This window comes from Ciconia boyciana, chromosome 1 (assembly GCF_034638445.1).
Source record: "Ciconia boyciana chromosome 1, ASM3463844v1, whole genome shotgun sequence".
Taxonomy (NCBI): Eukaryota; Metazoa; Chordata; class Aves; order Ciconiiformes; family Ciconiidae; genus Ciconia; species Ciconia boyciana.
Window position 1 is genome coordinate 33669779 of NC_132934.1, and position 18912 is coordinate 33688690.

Below are 18912 nucleotides of genomic sequence, written 5' to 3' on the forward strand. Positions count from 1 at the left end.
CATTATATTGTTCTAAGTGAATAAGGTCCTATTAAAAAGTAGCATTCGCCCTAAGTAGCATGCTGTACTAGCCTGGTTCTTGAGGTCTTTTTAATAAAAATAGTGGAATGCTTCAACAAAAAAAAATTGGAAGAAAGAAAGGTACTTTTTGTTGTGAGAAGGTGAGACTGAAGGAAATAATTAGGTGGGGGGAAAAATCAGGCTTTGGTTGTGCTGTGTCATTCTAAGTATTTATCCCTTATGCAGCTCTTTTAGAACTGCTATGCTAGGCATTAGCTAATTGCTAATGTCCTTAAGGGGGGAGGCAAGCAATATATTTTCAGCGATGTAAATAAGGAAAGTAAGATAAAAGTTGTTACGCAAAAGTTACACTGTTTTGGATTATAAAATAAACTTTATAATTATTTCACCGATTTTGCTTACAGACTCAGCATATTACAGCTTAATACCAGATCCTTGCTTAACACAAACCTTTGAGAACAAGGAGGCATTGCAAAACCTCTTGCTCTCCTATTAATATGCAGTGTGAGCTTGAACTATAAAGTATTCTTCAAATGTTTTGCTTTCTTCTTCAGTCAGGTCTGATCTATGCTGAATTGGGGTTTTTTTGCCAGCAGTTTGCATATATCTGCTGGCAGTGGATATCCACTTGATGTAAGCTACACAAAATGAAACTTCCTGTTTGATGGAAATCATTTCCCCAGACAACACATATTTGTTGGGTATGCATCAGCTGCAGATATGGAAGTACTTCAGTGACCTTTTATTGCTTTTCTCTTGAAGTCCTGAAATCTGCTTGTAATGTGCTGTCTTGTGTCAGTGGAGCCTCTTAGGGTGATGGCTGGATTACACTGACCAGTTAAGTGATATGAGTGCTTCACTGACGTAGAAATATTAACAGAAAAAGTCTTGGCAAAACATGATTAACATCTCTAGGGCCAGGGTCTTGCAATCTACATAAACTTGAGAAATGAGTTATACACTTTATTTTATAGATTAAAGGAGAAAATTTTCAATGCTCTAAGTTATAATTTAGCTTTGAAATACTTACAAAGGTATATGCTGCTGCAGCAATATCTCTTTTCACTGTAGTAACTATATGCAAATCTGAAAAGGTATTCTTATCTGTCTTATAATTAATTTTTTACATATTCATGCATGTGAATTAATACATGTTGGTGTTATCTGATCTTAACCACCTGCTTAATTGACTACGGCATGAAATCTTTTGTGTTTCTCTTTAATAGCTGTCTGGACTGCAAGCCTTGGAGGCTGTATCCAACATAATTAGAGCAAAAGGCAGATGTGTGAGACAGGGAAAGCTTCCCAGCAAAGATAGCAGAAAACTGACAGGTTTTTGCTGTTCTTATGTTATGCATAAGGTAAAAAAAAAAAAAAAAAAAAAAAAAAAGACAGCTCTGTTGTGAGGCAGGGGGGGAAGTTTGGTTGTTTTTTCCGACATATACTAGGTTGTTAATTTCTTGCCAGTTTGCAGCCTAAGTAAATATGTTCCTGTTCCTCAGTTGTAGTGTACCTGTGGAAGTACTATTACTTTATTACATAAAATGCACTCAGTTTCTTTTAATACATATTTATTGACATGCAACCTATAGAATTAAATTTAGTGAGATTAAATTAAACACATTCTTTTTGCTGTATTCCAGTAGATACTAGTGTAGTTAGTTTCTGTTTATGGCTTGTGGAAATATTGTAAGTCATGTGAGATTTTATTTATTTTCATTTCATGCAAAGCTGACTGTTGGTGACAAAGATACTGGCCTTTTCTTTTGTTAGTATTGGCCAGAGCTACATTTGAGGAAAGAGAGAGATTCATAATAGTACCACAATACAAGATTTTTTGGCAGCTAGGGAAAAGTCAGGTTAAAGGTAAAAGTCAGGCATACTATGGGGAATAAGAACATGGGGGGAAAAAAACTTGTCAGCAGATAGTTTGTAGTGAGACTAGCATAAGAATAATTGTGTAGTTTAGAAAGGTGAGCTGGGCTAATTATTCTATGAATTACATTACCCCTTTCTTATAAGAAGCCTCTTTGTACCGCTGCATACTGAACTTTGTCACCTCCTGATTTCGCTGGATATAATTCTGTAATTTACAATTATAGAAAAGAGGGATTCCTATTTGAACATTGTGTTGTACTTCTCTTCTGGATTCAGATAAAGGTGGTGTCTTTGACACAGAATCCTGGAAGGGTTCTGTGAATTGTATACTTATGCCATACTACAGCACAAATTTTGGATAATATTTTACTTGAGGTAAGCACAAAAGGTCTGAAGATGAAGCAGTCTTATTACAGGTCACAGTATTTGCTTCCTCTGGCCATTTATGCAATTTGGAATGAACTAACAATAAGGGGGGTGAGTGGTGTTTTTTTTTTTTCATTTGGTCCATCTATTTGCTAAGGTGGAACAGGCATTGGGTAGAAGTTGTGACAACCTTTTTCAGGCAGTGGAATTTTTGTATCTTTTTTTTAGATATCCACCTTAGTGTTGCAGTTTTTAATACTAGAATTTTATAGATTCTGGGATGGATGCTTCTATACATACAGTTGATTCAAATTAAGTACCTACATAATGGTAACGAGTTATAAAGCTAGCTATTCCTAAAATTTTTGGTACATGGATATTTGTCATTGTCTGTTTGTTGCTCTGTTAGTAAAAGCCAAATCGTATTCTTAGAGGGAAATCAATTTTTAAATATTATTTATATGAGTATTTCCATCTGAAAAGGTAGATAGATTAAAAGGCCATAAAGCCATGACTGACTCTATTATAAATGATCAACGTTCCCCCCAAATAAAAAATAATAAATTTTAATGGAAGCAGCTCTGATAATTTAAAGTACGTATAAAATACTTTTTGTCCCTAATTAGCTTAGGTTTTATACCCTACACAGTATTTACTAGTTTAGTTTAAATTTGTTACAACCTTTTATGCCTGAAAATCACATTGAATTGTTAGATCACTCCATGCTTGTATCTGACTTCTTAGTGCCCATTTGATCCATGCCTCTTTAAACTCAACTGGTCTCAAATAATTTTTCTGTTATCTCTGTCCCGTGAATTTAATAAAACTGATTCTGAAAGTATGGTGCTTTTTTAACATTTTACTGAACTTAATTGATTTATCTTTTTTCCTCCTCCCCACCACCACCCACCACCACCCACCACCCACTTTCCTTTTTAAAGAAATCAGTCAGTAAATTAAATAGCTTCAGCTTCCTTATTTCCTATTTTTAAATGTTTTGGGGATCTGAATAAATGTTTGTCTTAGTTTTGAAGATGTTTTGACATGTGTAAATGTATTTCATGTTAAACCTTGACTATAATGCTTTTGTACAGGCCTTGGATAAGAGCAACAGGCTATCGGAAAAGGAACTTGCAGAAGCTGCAAGCAAGTGGGCAGCTGAAAAGTCAGAGAAGGCTGATGAAAGCAATTTACCTGAAATAACAGAGTATGATGTAAGACAGGAGTATTAATCGATTTATTTTAAAGTGTTACAACAATAGACTCTTGTTTTTCTGTACTCTCCTGAAAGGCACATTTTCTAACTTACCCCTGAATTTTTCTGCCTATGCTATTAAATGTTTGTTGAAAGGGAGCAAGAAGGAGACTAAAGCCTTGTGATTTATTTATTTGTTTCTTTATTTAAAAAAATACACAAAACCAGTATAGGTTTTGTTAGTATAATTTGAATTCATGTTGAGCTAAAACTGACAAAATAAGGCTCCAGCTCTCCCAGGGATTCTCCAAGGAACTCTTGCGCTAGTGTAAGTATGTATGCCTACTGAACTCATCAAAATTAGCAAGGGACTTCTGAGTCAAAATACAAGTGTATATGTAAAACATAAGACTAGAAGAGAAACTCTGGTTTATTGAGTTCAGTTCCATGCCATGTCAGCCTGCCATGCCATGTATTCCTTTTCAGAAAGCAGTCCTTCTCTATATTAAAAATTAAGCTTTTGCCTTCGTACTGCAGTGGGTAGATTCTGTCCCCCCCTCCCCCCCCCCCCCCCGAACCTTTATTTCATTAATAATCAACATTAATTAATTGCTGGTTTATACCCATCTGTTCTTGCCCCTCCTTGTCGTCTACCCCTTGCTGTATTGCAGTGTGGTTATAGCCCTTTTCAGTCTTTGTTTTTTTTTATACTGCTCTTGGATAGGATGTCTTTTTTGGATTCTGCTGTGTTAGTGGAAGATGTATTTGTCGTTTAAAACAAACCAAATGTCATGTAATGTCTTTTTGTAAAATAGCCTGTTTTAATTCTGTGATCATTTCATCTTCAACTTTCACTTTGCTTCAACTTTACAGGCACTCTTACAAAAACAAAATAGTACCTACTTTACAAAGTCACGTGTCTTAAACCTTACAATGAATGGGTTTGTATTTTATATTTGTTTTAAATAATTTGAGGGAAAATAAAAGCATCTTGGGAAGCATCAGATTTCCTCCTCGTATTTCACATTTGTGGAACCTAAAGGCTAGATTAGAGAAATAAACTCACTGGATCTATATTTATCTGAACTTTTAAGTCCTGTCCATTGATGTAATGGATGAGTGCATCAACAGCTTCTTGATACTGGACAGGAAGATCCAGTTGGATAAATAAATTGTTCATTTCCCTCCAGGAAAAAGAAATTTTTTAAAAAAAGGGGGGAAGGGTTGGAGTGAGGAAAAAGAAGCAGCAAACTGATCCAAGCATGAATGCTGTATGGAGGAGAACATATGCATGGACATTTCTGAAGGTTCAGGAGAGTAGCAGTGAAGAGAAATGTCACTCCTGTTCTTGATGAGGGGAACGTAATGCAAGGGAGGAAAGAACAGAGTGGGCCATATGGAGAAGAGTTGTTTAAAGCTTCCTCTGTGCCTCAGAGAAAATTGCAGTGGCACAAAGACTCAAAATAAAGAAACATTCAAAATGAAACAGTTGCAGTTGATTATGGCAGAGTCTGAGATGATTTATTGACTAAGAAAGTGTGCCTCAGAAATGCTAATGAAGGAGGTGAGGCATCTCATTTTGAGTCCTAGAAGAAAGGATACTTCTCACCTTGATTAGTAGGCTGTCATGTATGAATTGCAACAGTTTTTAACTTTTTCCAGTTTATCTTACATAGTGCTTAATAGTTGAACTTTGTGTTGTGCTGAACTTTTTAGCAGCCTTTACTCCCTCTCAGGCATTTCATGATTTACTGCAGTGACAAGATTTGGGATGCAATCCTAATGGTTTATATTTCTGCTACGTTTTGAGCAGATACTCATGGGACCACATAAGCTGCCTTTTTTTTTTTTTTTTGGTCTAATGCTTTTCTCTTTCATGTTAGTAAAGTCTTAAGATTCTCCACCTCTTATTTTTTATAGTAGAAAATATTTTTATGCATCTTCTTCAATTCTCAAATCTTATTTAAAAAAATATTTTACTACATTCTACAAATCTGTTCTATAATATTGGATTTAAATATGCTGTAGCAATTTCTTCTCTTTTTACATCTTCTATATAGACTCCTTGGAATGGGGGTCTGTTTTCTTTGGGTCAGGGATACTGTCTTAATTTCTGTTTTAGAGGGAAGCTTATACAATTTTGGTACTTCAGTAAGATTTCTCATATTATCAGGAATCCTCTAAGTGCGTGTTTGCTTTTGCTATATAATAGGTATCTCTGTTCCTTTAATATTAAACCTGTGGTCCTGAATGCTGCAAGAGTTCTTTCTGACAGCATTTTGGTTTTGTCAATGCTTATTTACCTTTGATTTTGTTGCTTTTATCCTTTCCCAGAAAACTAATCCCACTTTCATTGTGGATTTTTCTTGCTAGTTGGTGTTATAAATATCACATATACAAGTTCCTTCTCAGCAGAAGGGCAGGTAAAGGTTACCTGACATCATTGTCTTTACACAGTTAAGACTGAGTCACAGGTTTTTTATGATGTCTTGTTTTCTACATGTTTAAAATCCATATTTCTGTATCTGTTAGAGTGTAGCAATAATACTTCACTAATAGTCTTGATAAGCAAACTCATATCTAACTGAATGACTATTTGGGTTTTTATTTTTGCTCTCACACTTTGAAGTTTTTATTTTGCTCTCAAAACTCTGATTGATTGATTTATTTATTTTAAGGCTGGATCTTCAGCTCCATTGTATGTCGAACAAATGGAGGAAACAGAAACAAATATAACGGATGGTACGGAATTATATGAGGATGGCCAGCTTCTTGGCCGCTCAAAAGCAATTGCAACTAAGACAAAGGAGATTGAACAGGTGAGTCCTCTTGATATTTTGTCACTGATACAGTACCTGTGTAATGGTTTGATCTGCTAGAAATATGTTGATTTATTTTTTCCTCCTTGGAGCAGAATATGAATGTAATCTAATTTCTTGAGATGATGTGATAACATCTCCATCTGTTTAATTCCAAAGAAGCATGGCATTTATCTGCACAGGGGAATTAGTGGTAGTTTTCTGTAACTTAGATGCAACACCTGCTATTTGGCAAGCCAAGAAAATGACTGCTTCTTTGAATAATTGAAAATCAAATATAATACAGATAATTTCAAATGTAATTAAAAAGTATGGCTTTATGTGAGCTCAAATTATCAAAAATTACTTTTGCACTGTAATTTCCTTAACTGAAATATATACAGTTTGGGATTGAACACTAGAAACTGCCTGTTTGGGGTTTTTTTTGTTGTGGGGGGTTTTTTTTGGGGGGGACGAGGGGGGTGTGTGGGTGTGTGGGGGGGTGTGTTTTGTTGGGTTTTTGTGTTTTTTTTTTTTTTTTTTTAAATCAGCTGTGAATCTCAGTGCCTTCATCATTCTCTGAAGATTAAGAACCTTTAAGTTTTGCTTTGACTACAGTATTTTATATCTAGATGAGGGAGGGATATTGTGTTCAAAATTTGTATTCTTTTCTCTTTTGTGTTGAGTAGTTGGGGATTGATTTAATACAAAACAAGATTTCTATTACTCTTCCTGTAACATTGAGTTTTTGAGGAGGTTCAATAGAAGTTTATTCATGTATTAGTCTTTAATACTGTGTCACCTCACAATAAGGAAATTATCTACAATAACCTTCAATTTCATTTGTCATAAACAATCAATGTTGTCGTTTTCCATATTTTTGGTACTTTAAATAGAAAGTTTGGAGATTTTCCTGACTTGATCTTTTTGATGTAAATGCAACTATGCCCAACTCTGGAAATTGCATTTAAAGTTTATAATTTGGGTGGGAGAAAGAGATTATTCTCTTCAAACTTGCTCTGATTTACAGTGTTTTCAGTGTATGCCTGGGATGGGTGGAAGGGAAATACATATCACTTTTCCCCCCCATGATTACCTCATAATAACATTTCAAGAAAATAGGTCTCTGGTCTTGCTTGAGATAAGCTCATTCTAGGACTTCGTTTTCCATCTTAATTCTGGTGGCTTTTCTTCTGTTGCCTGTGAGCCCATTTCCTGTACTGTAACACTGTTGTTCCTTTATTCTTGACACTTGAAAAACAACTTTCTACTCAATTGTTTTTATCTCTTTTTCTTTTTTTTTTAATGTTGACTTTGCATAATCATGTTCCTAGTGAGCATGGCTTTGCACATGTGCTGGGTCTGGCTGGATGGAGTTAAGCAGAGCATGCTGTAACTATGAGGGTCATGATGCAGTTTGTTTATCCCTGTGTGTCTGATCACCAGGTTGTGCATGGCCTAAATCGGCTACTACCAAATACATAAACTTCTGACTATTTAAAAATGACAAACTGAAAAAAAAAAATGAAGACTAGGAGCAGATTTTTAAAAAATAGCAATTGTGATTGTTTAGCCTGATGCTGGTGAATCTGTGATTGGTTTATTTGCCACGAAGATCTACCCCTCAGTCCTAAGGACAGGCTTACAGTGAAGACAGATGAAAATTTGAGCATAAAAACCAAATGCTGTTTTCAATATGATCTGATGTTACTGTGTTTGGTAGAGTGTGCACTTATCTCTAAGGAAATCTAGATTACATTCCGTAAAACAGAATACTTGCAGGAACTTAGCTCAGAAAAGCCTGAGGAATAACTTAAAAAGATTTGGATTTCATAGAACTAGTTTCTCCTGTTGTTGATTTGAATATCGAAGCTGTCAGCTTCTGCAGAATTAAAATAAGAATTTAGAGTGATACTGGAAGCATCTTCAATATGTTTTATTCAACTGAACAAGATTCGTATCTTTTTATAAAATCAGGTACTGTCAATTTGTTGAGAGCTAGACAAGATATGTATTTAATAATTTAAACTTCAGACTGTAAAATGACCTATGTGTTTTTCAGATAAATGTTTAAAAGTAACTTCTACTTCAGCAATTAATAAAAAAAATCCAGAAAACTTATTGTTATGATAGTCCTGGTAATTTTCATAATTGTGAAATATTGTGAATCTTCCTACTGTATATGGAAGCAATCTCTCTGTAGAAATTTGTACGCTATTCTGTTGACTTTGAGTTGTCGGCATCTAAAAGTAAATCTGGTTTAATTCTGTGCGGCTTGAGCTCTCTGCCTTTGACAAGGAATGAGGGAGGGAGCAAAGAGTGGAATGGAAACTAAATTGGCAGTCCTGTGGTAAACTGCTTACTAAAGGTTCTTTGGATGAACTCAATATAATTTATACTGGTTTTACTACTGTTTAACTGAAAGCATCTTTCTGGTTTTTGCACAATGAAATTAGTTGTTAAAACGCATATTTAATACTATCGGTAGTCATGCTGTATTGTTTGTATAGATGTAACACTTAAATCTTAAAAGTGAACTATAGGCTATAATATACTTTAGGAATAGTAAGACTGACTTGATAATGAAATATACAATACATTTATAAGAAAGCTGTTATATAATTTGTTTCTGATTATTTGTCTTGAAGACTCAAATAACAGCAGAAAAAATTTTTGTTCTATGGACTTTTTTTCCAGTTCCGATGTTTAAAATAGTTTCTGAATACCTAGTTTTAATGTATTATTTCTGGAATATAGTTTTGTGGAAGGATTACTAAAATAAAATACTTATTGCAAAGAGTTATGCTGCAAAAATGGTGAAGCTGTAATCCTTCTACGAAGCAAGATTCCTGAAAGATTGGTTTTCAGTCTTCACTGGACAGCTATCAAAGTATTTAAAATAAATTAAAAAATCAGGGTAGAAGTAACTTCTTGTGCCACTGGGTATGTGTCTAAGAAGTGGTGAGGATCCAGCTGGCGTTTGAGAAAGTGAGGCTTGATTAGAAGGCTTGACCCATCAGACCTCTTCTGCTTCTGTCTCCCAAGTTTTTCTTCTTTCTCTTGGGGCACCAGATCTAGTGATGTTTGCTTTTCAGTTCATATTTATTCTTATCCTGATTCCCAGGTATTCTTGCAGTTCCAAACTCCTAATAAAGCCCTCTTTGCTTTGTCCTCTCCATATCCATCTGTCTCCAAAGCTCCAACCAGGAAAAAGAGCAAAATTTTCCAAATATGTACTTTTACTTCATAGTATGGTACTATTTCAGGTAAACCCAGAGGCAAAAAACTGTGCTGACAGAACATGTACAGTGTGTCACAATGAGCAAATTCATTGCTGTACAGCAGAGAAACAGGCAGCCTGATGCCCTGGGCTGGAGAGGAGGGGGTGGCAGCTTGTGATATAGTCTGTTATTTCTCTTTAAAAAACCTAACAAACAAACAAAAAAACCCAACAACAACCAAACAAAAAGTCCCTTAAGCAATGGAATGAAATATTCATACGGGTGTTCTGTTTAAATAAGTCCATCTCCGTATCTTATGTATCGCTCATATTACTCTTTTGTAAAGTTCCCTCTGCCTTTCCTCTAAGTTACAGGAACACAATCGCCAAATTCAGAGTTTTAAATGGAATGTGATTGTAAATGGTCCCTCTGGCTCATCAGCAAAATATTTGTATATTAAATGTTTGATGGGGGACTTACTGCAAGCATTCATGTAAAATCATGTAATTTGAAGAAAAATAAAATTCTTCATGTGCTGACTGTGACAGGACAAAAATTGTCAAACAAGTGCGCTCTCTCTGAGCTCAGCTGCCATCAGTCCTGCATGCTGTTCTCCAGAACATGTTTTCTTTCCACCAAGGACATGGTTTCTGCTCCCCGCTCCTCTTGGCAGCTTCCTCTCCCCATCCTCGAACTGCAGAGTCCCACCTCCTTGCTGTGGTCCCCTGCTTTTGGCTGGGGGGAGGTGAGGGACCTGCTCCACCTGCAGTGGGCTCAGCTGCTCTCAGGGAAGGGTTGAGTTCCCAGGAGCTGCTGGCTGTGCCACTTTGTGGTTGGTAGAACAGGATCTTTCCTGGCACTTGTGCATGGCACGTATCAGGAAAACTGATCCCTTCCATCCTGGGGCATCTTCTTTTCCATCTTTGTACCTCTTTACGCTGAATGAATATTCTGCAGCATTAATGTGTGTCTCATGTTTTAATATGTTCTGTGAAGTAGGATCTAGATCCATGATGTGGCTTTTGATGTTCTATTTGTAAGCAATCAGAAACTTTGGAGAATTTTTAAAACCAAAAATAGTGAGATAATTAGCTTTCTGGTCATTTGTTTGGGGGGGCGGGGCGGAGCTAAGTGTTTCCTTATGCCTGTGAACATGCCTTTCCGTCTTTCCTCCACAATTATAATTTTGAAATTTGGTGTTATATGTTGTCTGAGCATGGTGGGGTAGAAGCCCATTAAATAAGTGTTTTAAAAAATTGGTCTGGGTACTTGAGAATAGTGTAGCAGAGAATTTTGCATTGGCATGTCAAGGTCAATGAATATTCATAGGTTGCTGATGTAACAATTTCATGTACTTTTTTACATTTTTGCATTTAATAATATGCAATATACATTAAACTATTGTTTTGGATTTGTTTAGTTTCTGTTTTTATGTAGTTAAGGATCAGATTATGCTTTTAGCACATAATGTGCTGAAGTGTGGGTTTTTTTCGGAAGTGATGACAAATATGTCCCTGGTGTTAAATTCACAGTTGGAGCAATTCAGCGTTGGTGTTACACAAAAGGCTATCTCTTTGTTGTTCTTTTATGAGCATGAGTAGCAGGGATTCTTGAAATGTCTTATCTTGTCTAGACATCAAGTCTGCAACACTGTATTAATTAGTCCATTATTATGTGTCCGGTTTCTTAAATGTTGCATATGCAAGTTGAAGTGACATAGGTTACCTCTGAAAATCTATTATTTTCTGAAGACAAATTTTGCCAAATGAGCCAAGTATCTTCCTTGATTTTGGCAAAAAATCAAACCTCTAAGTTTCTGAATGAGATTTGACACTCAGACCTCAATTTGTCTATTAGCACAGAGCTCTGGCATCTAAGAAGGATGCATAGGAATTAAGGTTTCATGAATGCTTTTTTCTTAATGGAATTACTGGCTGACTGGATACTTTCAGTTCAACAATATTTTTAAATGTTCAGCAGAATAATATTTTTAAGTGTTCAAACATTTGCATTAATTGCTTGTTTGCTTGACTTTCTAAATTAATATTACTTCTTAACAGCCCTCAGTAGGATTAATGAACTGTTACCCTTATTGGACAGCCTTCTTGCTGGAAGATGCTGAAATTCAGATTTCTCTAAAGCTTGCATTTGAAACTTCATAGATATGGTGCATAAAAAGAAGGAAAAATGGGTGTGTGGCTGGGTCAACAGGCTTTCCAGATTCTGTTTCCAGGTCTGCTGTCTAACTGCTTTTCATTTTTAGGTAAATGTGCTGGTTTTGGCTGGGATAGGGTTAATTTTCTTTATAGTGGCTGGTATGGGGCTATGTTTCGGATTTGTGCTGAAAAACAGTGTTGATAACACACTGATGTTTTAGTTGTTGCTGCACTAGTCAAGGACTTTTCAGCTTGCTCTGCCAGGTGCAGAAGAAGCTGGGAGGGGACACAGCCAGGATAGTTGACCAAAGGGCTATTCCATACCATATGATGTCATGCTCAGTATTTAAAGCTGGGGAAGAAGAAGGAAGGGGGGGACGTTCGGAGTGATGGCATTTTGTCTTCCCAAGTAGCCATTACACGTGATGGAGCCCTGCTTTGCTGGAGATGGCTGAACACCTGCCTGCCCATGGGAAGTAGTGAAGGAATTCCTTGCTTTGCTTTGCTTGCGTGCGTGGCTTTTGGTTTACCTATTAAACTGTCTTTATCTCAACCCACGAGTTCTCTCACTTTTGCTCTTCCGATTCTCTCCCCCATCCCACCACGGGGGAGTGAGTGAGTGGCTGGGTGGTGCTTAGTTCCCGGCTGGGGTTAAACCACAACAGTAAATTACTTAAATCTCTGACTTAGAAGATGAGGTTTTAGCAGTTGTAGTGTGTGTAGTTTCAGAAGAACTGCTTCTTGTTCTGCTTTGTCAAATCTCTTGTTCTGGTAAGATCTATTTAGCAATAACTGAATTGCCTTTGTGTGTATTTAACACTTTTTAATGGGACGCTGTTCTCTAGAGGTGCTGCTCTAAGAGAAGACTGACGGTTCACAAAGTGAAACTTTACATTGCGAGGATTTAGTTAAGAAAGTTTTGGTTTTAATATCAGACCATAAAGAAAATATACAGGCATTTCTGTCATGATGAAACAGTTACTATTTCTGTAATGTATGGAAGTATACTACATGCCTTCCTCCCCACCCTGTCCCGTGTCCATTGCTAGTTTTGTTTTGCTTCAAACAAAACTGTTTTATAGTGCTTCAACAGTGTAAAGGTGAAAGAGGATGTAAATATGAGGTAGCTTCCACATCTTGGCTAGGAATAAGCGAATGAGAAACCGTGGTCAGAAAAGTTTCGTACGTTCTGGATATGTTAGATTAAACATTTAAGTTTTAGCGGCTGTAATAAAATAAATAAATGAATACATTGGACTAATGGGAATCCAGGAAGGAATGAAGGAGGCTGTCAAAGCTGGCCTTGGATGTACCTTTTCTTTTGACTTCGTCTGAGCCAGGGAAACTGGTTACCATTTCCTTAGATTAGCTTGTTGGTCTGCTTGTGCTGTTGCTCATTTCAGGCAAAGTTATCTTGGTTAGAAAAAAATCCCCTAATTAAAATAGGAGTTAAGAGGTAGGTAAGTTAAGTGAAGCTGAGGGAACTGGAACAGTAGCTAGAGAACACATTAAAGGATTATTTCTGATTATGGATGAGGTCAGACATGCTTTGTTTCTGACGGGAGTAGACCAGACAAGAGTAACAGGCCAGATGAGAGTAAAGATGGGGAAGCTGTAGATTTTGGTTCCCTCCTAGCTTTTCTGTTGTCCTTCAAACCTTGTGTACTTAATACACAGTAGCAAGGCCTTGATGATGAACTCATCATCATGGTCTAATTTGGTTGGTAGCATAGTATGTATCATGCCTCCTCTGAGCTTATGTTTATTTTATTTAAATGTAAGATGTAATTAAGTGTGTTAATTTATTTTTTTCCTAATCAGGAAAATATTTGTCTCAGGTTTTGGTATTTTGCCTTAGGCTTCTCAGAAAAATTGTTGATGATTTCTTTACTTAATGATATCATCTGCCTATGATCTTGTTTCATCCTTTTGCAGTCTGTTAGTTTCCTTGTATCAGTACCCCTCTCCTTATATACAAGGCAAGTCTTTTACTACTTTTTACACATTCTTAGGCACTTTTTCTTCCATATTAATTCTGACTTGCTGATTTTTCTACTATCTTTTAGTATTTATTCTAGACCTCCTTAATTTTTACCATTGCAAAATCAAATCAATTAAGTTGTTATGCTTATTTGCATCTTTATAGTTCACGCTTGCCTTAAGTCTTTTCTGTGCTGCGATCTTTCAGTTTTCTAAATCTGAGCTGTTTTTTAGAAATCTGTGTTCTCACATTTATTGGGACTGCAAGATGGAGAACATAAAAGCTTTTGGTCAGTATTCTCATAGTATCGATTCTCCTTACAAATACATTGATTTAAAGCAGGATACATTTAAAAGGATATGAAAAGTTTAATTACTTTCCTTTTCTTGTATTTGGGTCACCATGCTTTGCTTTACAAGTTGCAGTCCTTTCCTTTTTTTTTAGCTGTGTTCTCTTCTCTTTCCATGGACATTAATGAGTTATTTGGTATGTATTGCAGTGTCCGTAATTACAAACTGCTGCATATGCAAAATCAGTGCAACTCACTCATTTTACTTCAGCACCTGAAGGTATAGTTTAATAAGGAAATGTATTACCATATTTCAGCTTTTTGCCAGCAGCTTTTTTCATTGGAAAGCTGATTAAAGGTGAGTGTTATTTAATATGCAACACTTGTAGAGCGATACTTTTAAAAGAACCTAACACCATAAATGTACACATGTAGACTGTAACAGTAGGGTATTTTCATTCTTAGACTCAAATACATTAGATAGAATTCACCTTTAGCTTTCTATCATTATCCGTCTATGGAAGATTTTGTGTGTCACAGTTTATTTTGCCTTATGTTTTTTTTTCATGTAACAGTTTTTGGCCTGTGCTAAGCACGTTATTTTGAAGTTGCTGAACTCTGTGGCCTCAACCCGTTGACAAATCTAGTCATTGATACGGTTTTTGATGTAGTGGCGCTTCATTTGTGTGACCAAGCAGGACTGCAGATTCCAAGATCTCAGAGGACTGTTTGCTTACAGACACTCTTAAAGAGGATTGTTTATGGATGTTATAATTTCATGGCATATCTCTGGAAGACTTAAATGAGAGAGTGTTAGTAGTTAGGTACTTGATAAAATTGCTGGACTTAGTTAAGACCAAAGAAAATGTGAAAAAATGTTGTACCTGTTTCACTCAGTGCCCAGCTGTTCAAATCTGAAAGACAAGATCACTTCTTGGTCAGGTAAAGTGAAAATCTAAGGAGTTGTCCATTAAATAGTATTTGTTTCAATCAACAGCTAGCAGTGATTGCTTGATTTAAAATTTCTTGTTCTGTCATGAGAAACCAGAAGAACTTAACCACAGGATGAAAGAAGACTTGGAAACTATAATACTGAGTAGACTAGGAAGAAGAAAGATTAGTTTCAAGAGATGATGAGTGTAAACAGGATTGGAAAAGGCGTTAGGAAGAGAAGAAACTCTCTAAAATGTGTGGGCCTTGATATATAATTAGGAACTAATTATGAAAAATTGCCTACTGAAAAAACTGTCAGAAGTTAAGATGCTTGGAAGGATAAGCAGAACTGACACTGGCGAGCCTCCTGAGAAAGCTGAAGGACAAAACCAGAAATGATGAATAGTCTGAGCCTTGATAAAGGCAGTAGTTTCTGTGGGGGTGAGGGTTATGTTTTTTTCGTGTGTGTGTGCATGTGTGTGTGTTTTGTTGTTGCTGGTTTTAGTAACTTTAATTTAGATGATAGAGGGAGCCTCCTCTCCAACTTTTGTCTCCAGCTTATTCTTGCTTTAACAGAAGGGCATTGGTGGACTTGAGAGATGGTTTTAGCAGTGTTGTTTGATTTTGGTTTTGAACTGTTTTAAGGGTAGAAGATAAAATTCTCTCTTAGTTGGCTCAGTGCACTGAGGCTTAAAGTTTCAACTTTTCAGTATTTTTCTTTCTTATAACCTAGTGTCTCTTGAACAAGGCATCTTTTGAATTTTGGAGGAATATTTCAGCTTTGCTGCTGGGGAAACCTGCTGCTTCCTGGGTTGAAACAGAATGAGAATAGCATTGGTCCCATATACCTAATAATTAGATCCAGAAATTCAAATCGCCTCAGAAATAGCCCTAGCTCAAAGAACTACTGTCTAGCATCTCTTCCTCCCCCCCAACACTGATTTCACATCAGCTCTATCAGTATTCCCGATACAGTCTGACCATTGATCTTCTGAAAGACTTAGAGATGATGCAGGAATCCAAGTGGTGCTTAAAACAGGATGTATGTAGGGCAAACGGAGAACAGTGTCGTAAAGGAAAGGTTTTGTAAAACCATATGTAATGATGGGAAGGTGGTAACTGAGTGAACAAGCAAAAACCCCTGGTAAGTGGCAAATGAAATGTAGTGGCAGGAAGGTAGGTGACAGGAGGGACTTGATGTTTGGCATGAAAGCTGGTTTCCATTTCTTCAGCACTGACAAGAGCTTTCAGGCCTCAGGAGGTTGGAGTAGACAGTGACAGAAGAGTATCACACAGACAACCTGTAGGTAGGGAAAATCTGCTGAAGTGTGAATCTACAGTTTTATGTTTTTTCGTATGTCTTTTACAGACTGCAGGGCTGATCTTAATATAACAGAAACTTGTTTTGTAGATGACAGTTTTGCTGGTGCGTGGAGTTTAATCCTCTAATCCATTTGTAATCTGATTTGTATACAACACTGATTTGTGTATAAATATAGGATCATCTGTGACCAAAGACGCTTTGGTGACAGGTTGCATTTATCACCTGGTTCTTAAATTTCTATTTCTTTTTATATTCTGTATCTCAGTGCCTAGCCTGATGTCTTCTTTCTTCTGGCAGTTGTTTCACTGAGCAGATTAAACTCAATACGTTTTAAAGATGGGTAGGTCGTGCTTTTTTAATAGCTTGTTCTTTTCTGTGGACATTAATGATTTGAAAGCCGTTAATTGGATGGCATTTGGGAAGCAAGTTGCTTATGCATGTGCTGCTTCTGTAAGTTAAGATTATAAAAACATTATATGTTTATCTTGGGTGTAAATGACTAATGCACATCATCACTTATCACCAATCCACAAGGATCACGTCCCTGTTTTGTTTCACTCTTATTTGCAGTGATCTTGTGATTTTTCAATCCTCAGTGATTGTCTGGACATACACTAGTATGGATATCACAACTTTTAATGATACGCTTCACAACATGTGGCAGAAAAACAAGGGCCAAGATTCCTCACAGGACAAAGGTTATAGTGTGCCTGTTTTAGCTTGGTACTTTGACTTTGAAAGGCTAATAAAGTCAACTTGACTTACAAAATCACAGAAGTTGAATACTGACAAAATCAAGTGGGTCATGTTGCTCATGGTTCTTCAGCTTCTCATCCTTCTTGAGAAGGACTGTTTATACATTAATTTTCTGAACCATTGAACTTCGAGTATTGCTCTGAATGACACTAATAACCTTTAATAGATGGGTTTGATACTGTTTCTCTATGGTTTAATTGGCTTGCTAGCAGTCTTTCCACCTCTCGTGCCCCCCAGATAGCTTAAATACTTGGTTTCGTTACAACATGAAATGTTGTACTTATGTGGGTACTGTGTGTACTTACTTGACCATAATTACTCCCCCCAAGCAGTTTGCCACCTTAGTATAGTAGATAATTTATATATTAACTTTTTGGTCACGTGCTACCTAAATAAAAAATCTTCACATAGGCATTTTTAAACACAAAATCAGAATAGATTAGGGTATGCTGACACAAGCTTTTTGGTGATCATCTTCAAGTGGAAATTTGCCCAGTTTATTACTTTTTTTTTTTTTAATTTGTCTTCCTGGAGAAACTAGTTTATGCAATCGCAGAGTATCTGTGCTGTGTATCTCCTGACTCTATTGTCAGGTTTCAACTAAACTCAATTTAGGCATAGACCAAGATGATTAGTTGTTACAAGCTTTATGAAAATAGGCAGTAGCAGAAACTACAAGTTAAGAGAAAGATCATAATATGATTGCATCTCATTAGACATCAGAAAGTCCCCTGAAGCAAGTGCTGCAGTTGTTTTCAAAAACAAAACAAAAAAATAACTTGTACCATTGCAGACCTCAGCTGCATGTTACAGAGTTTGGTGGCAACCATAGTTTAAGAAATTATGTCCCTGTGCTATACTGTCCTCTGCACTGGCACAGTCTTTGTGGGGCCTGGCTATGCATCAGATCAGGAAAAAGAATGAAAAGTTTGCAGATACTTCTTTAAGTAGTTCTTATTCACAGTGTGGCTCCTTAAATGTGCCTGCTGTCACAAGTGAATACTCACACTGTGTTGTGTGTCAAGCCACTACGATCTCTGAACATTTAGTATCTTGAAAGCACTGCCTTACGCACTCAAAGTTATTTAATCATCAGGCAGAAATCTAAAGAAAGTGATAGTCTTTGGTAGCTTTGGCATTTTCATAGTAACTGTTTCTTTTTTGTCATAGGGAAGATAAAACTTTTAAAAATAGTTCTGTTTAATTTCAGCCTAAAGCTGCCGTGACCAGAACTTTCTTCTTCCTTTAGGACACCTCACCATCTTCTAACTTCAATAGCCTTGGTTCTACATGTTTTGGAGAATTTACTCATTTGGGAGCACTAGTGCATGAGTAGACACCCTCATAACAGCTTCTTCCAGCTGGCTTGTTGGAGCCGAACCTTGATCTAGTTGTGAACCAAGCTGGTACCCAGCTGCTCCAGCCCCTAAAGTTCTTGAGTAGATTTTGAGAGGAAAGAACAGTTACAATCACCAGGATTTTTGGTAGTGAGATAGCTCAGTTTTGTGAACTAAATGGTCCCTTTTAATTAAAACTCTGACCTCTTACAGTTCATTAAAGTATTCGCAGTTTTAGGAAAATGAAGATCAAAAGATATCTGAATGGTGTATGTATTTATTGCCTGTCAGTTAACGTGATGAAGAACTGGAAGCATGCAATTATAGAGAAACGTTCCCACACCAAGGCACAACTCGCTGTGAAGTAAAGCTGAATGCCCTTTTGAATGCATCTGCTACCTCCCACTGAAAGGGAAGTTGCAACAAAGACTCTGTTACAGTTTAAGATAAAGATGTCTCTGTTCATTTGGGGGAACCTGTGAGCTGGATGCAGCCTCCTTGAAACCTGTAATTATATTACTTTTCTTGGCCATAGCTCTCCCAGGAAGGGGATGGAGACCGTACCTTCACCAGCTCTTGGCAATGACTGGTGCACCTCTCCACCCCCAATAAAAGTTCAGTTTTTTTCACACAGTTGAAAGGAGATAAACCAGTGTA

At 36.7% G+C, this 18912-nt stretch overlaps 1 protein-coding gene across 4 annotated transcripts in view; it reads left to right on the forward strand.

Annotated features, from left to right (window-relative positions):
* PPHLN1 (periphilin 1) overlaps positions 1-18912 on the forward strand; it is a 72338-nt gene that overhangs the window by 34995 nt on the left and 18431 nt on the right. For 2 of the 4 annotated variants that reach the window (XM_072862111.1, XM_072862119.1), the window contains exons 8-9: positions 3360-3479; positions 6139-6279. In XM_072862111.1, the coding sequence (XP_072718212.1) occupies positions 3360-3479; positions 6139-6279 (261 nt within the window). The remainder of the gene's footprint in view (positions 1-3359; positions 3480-6138; positions 6280-18912) is intronic. The other 2 variants (XM_072862126.1, XM_072862135.1) reach the window with 1 other exon arrangement.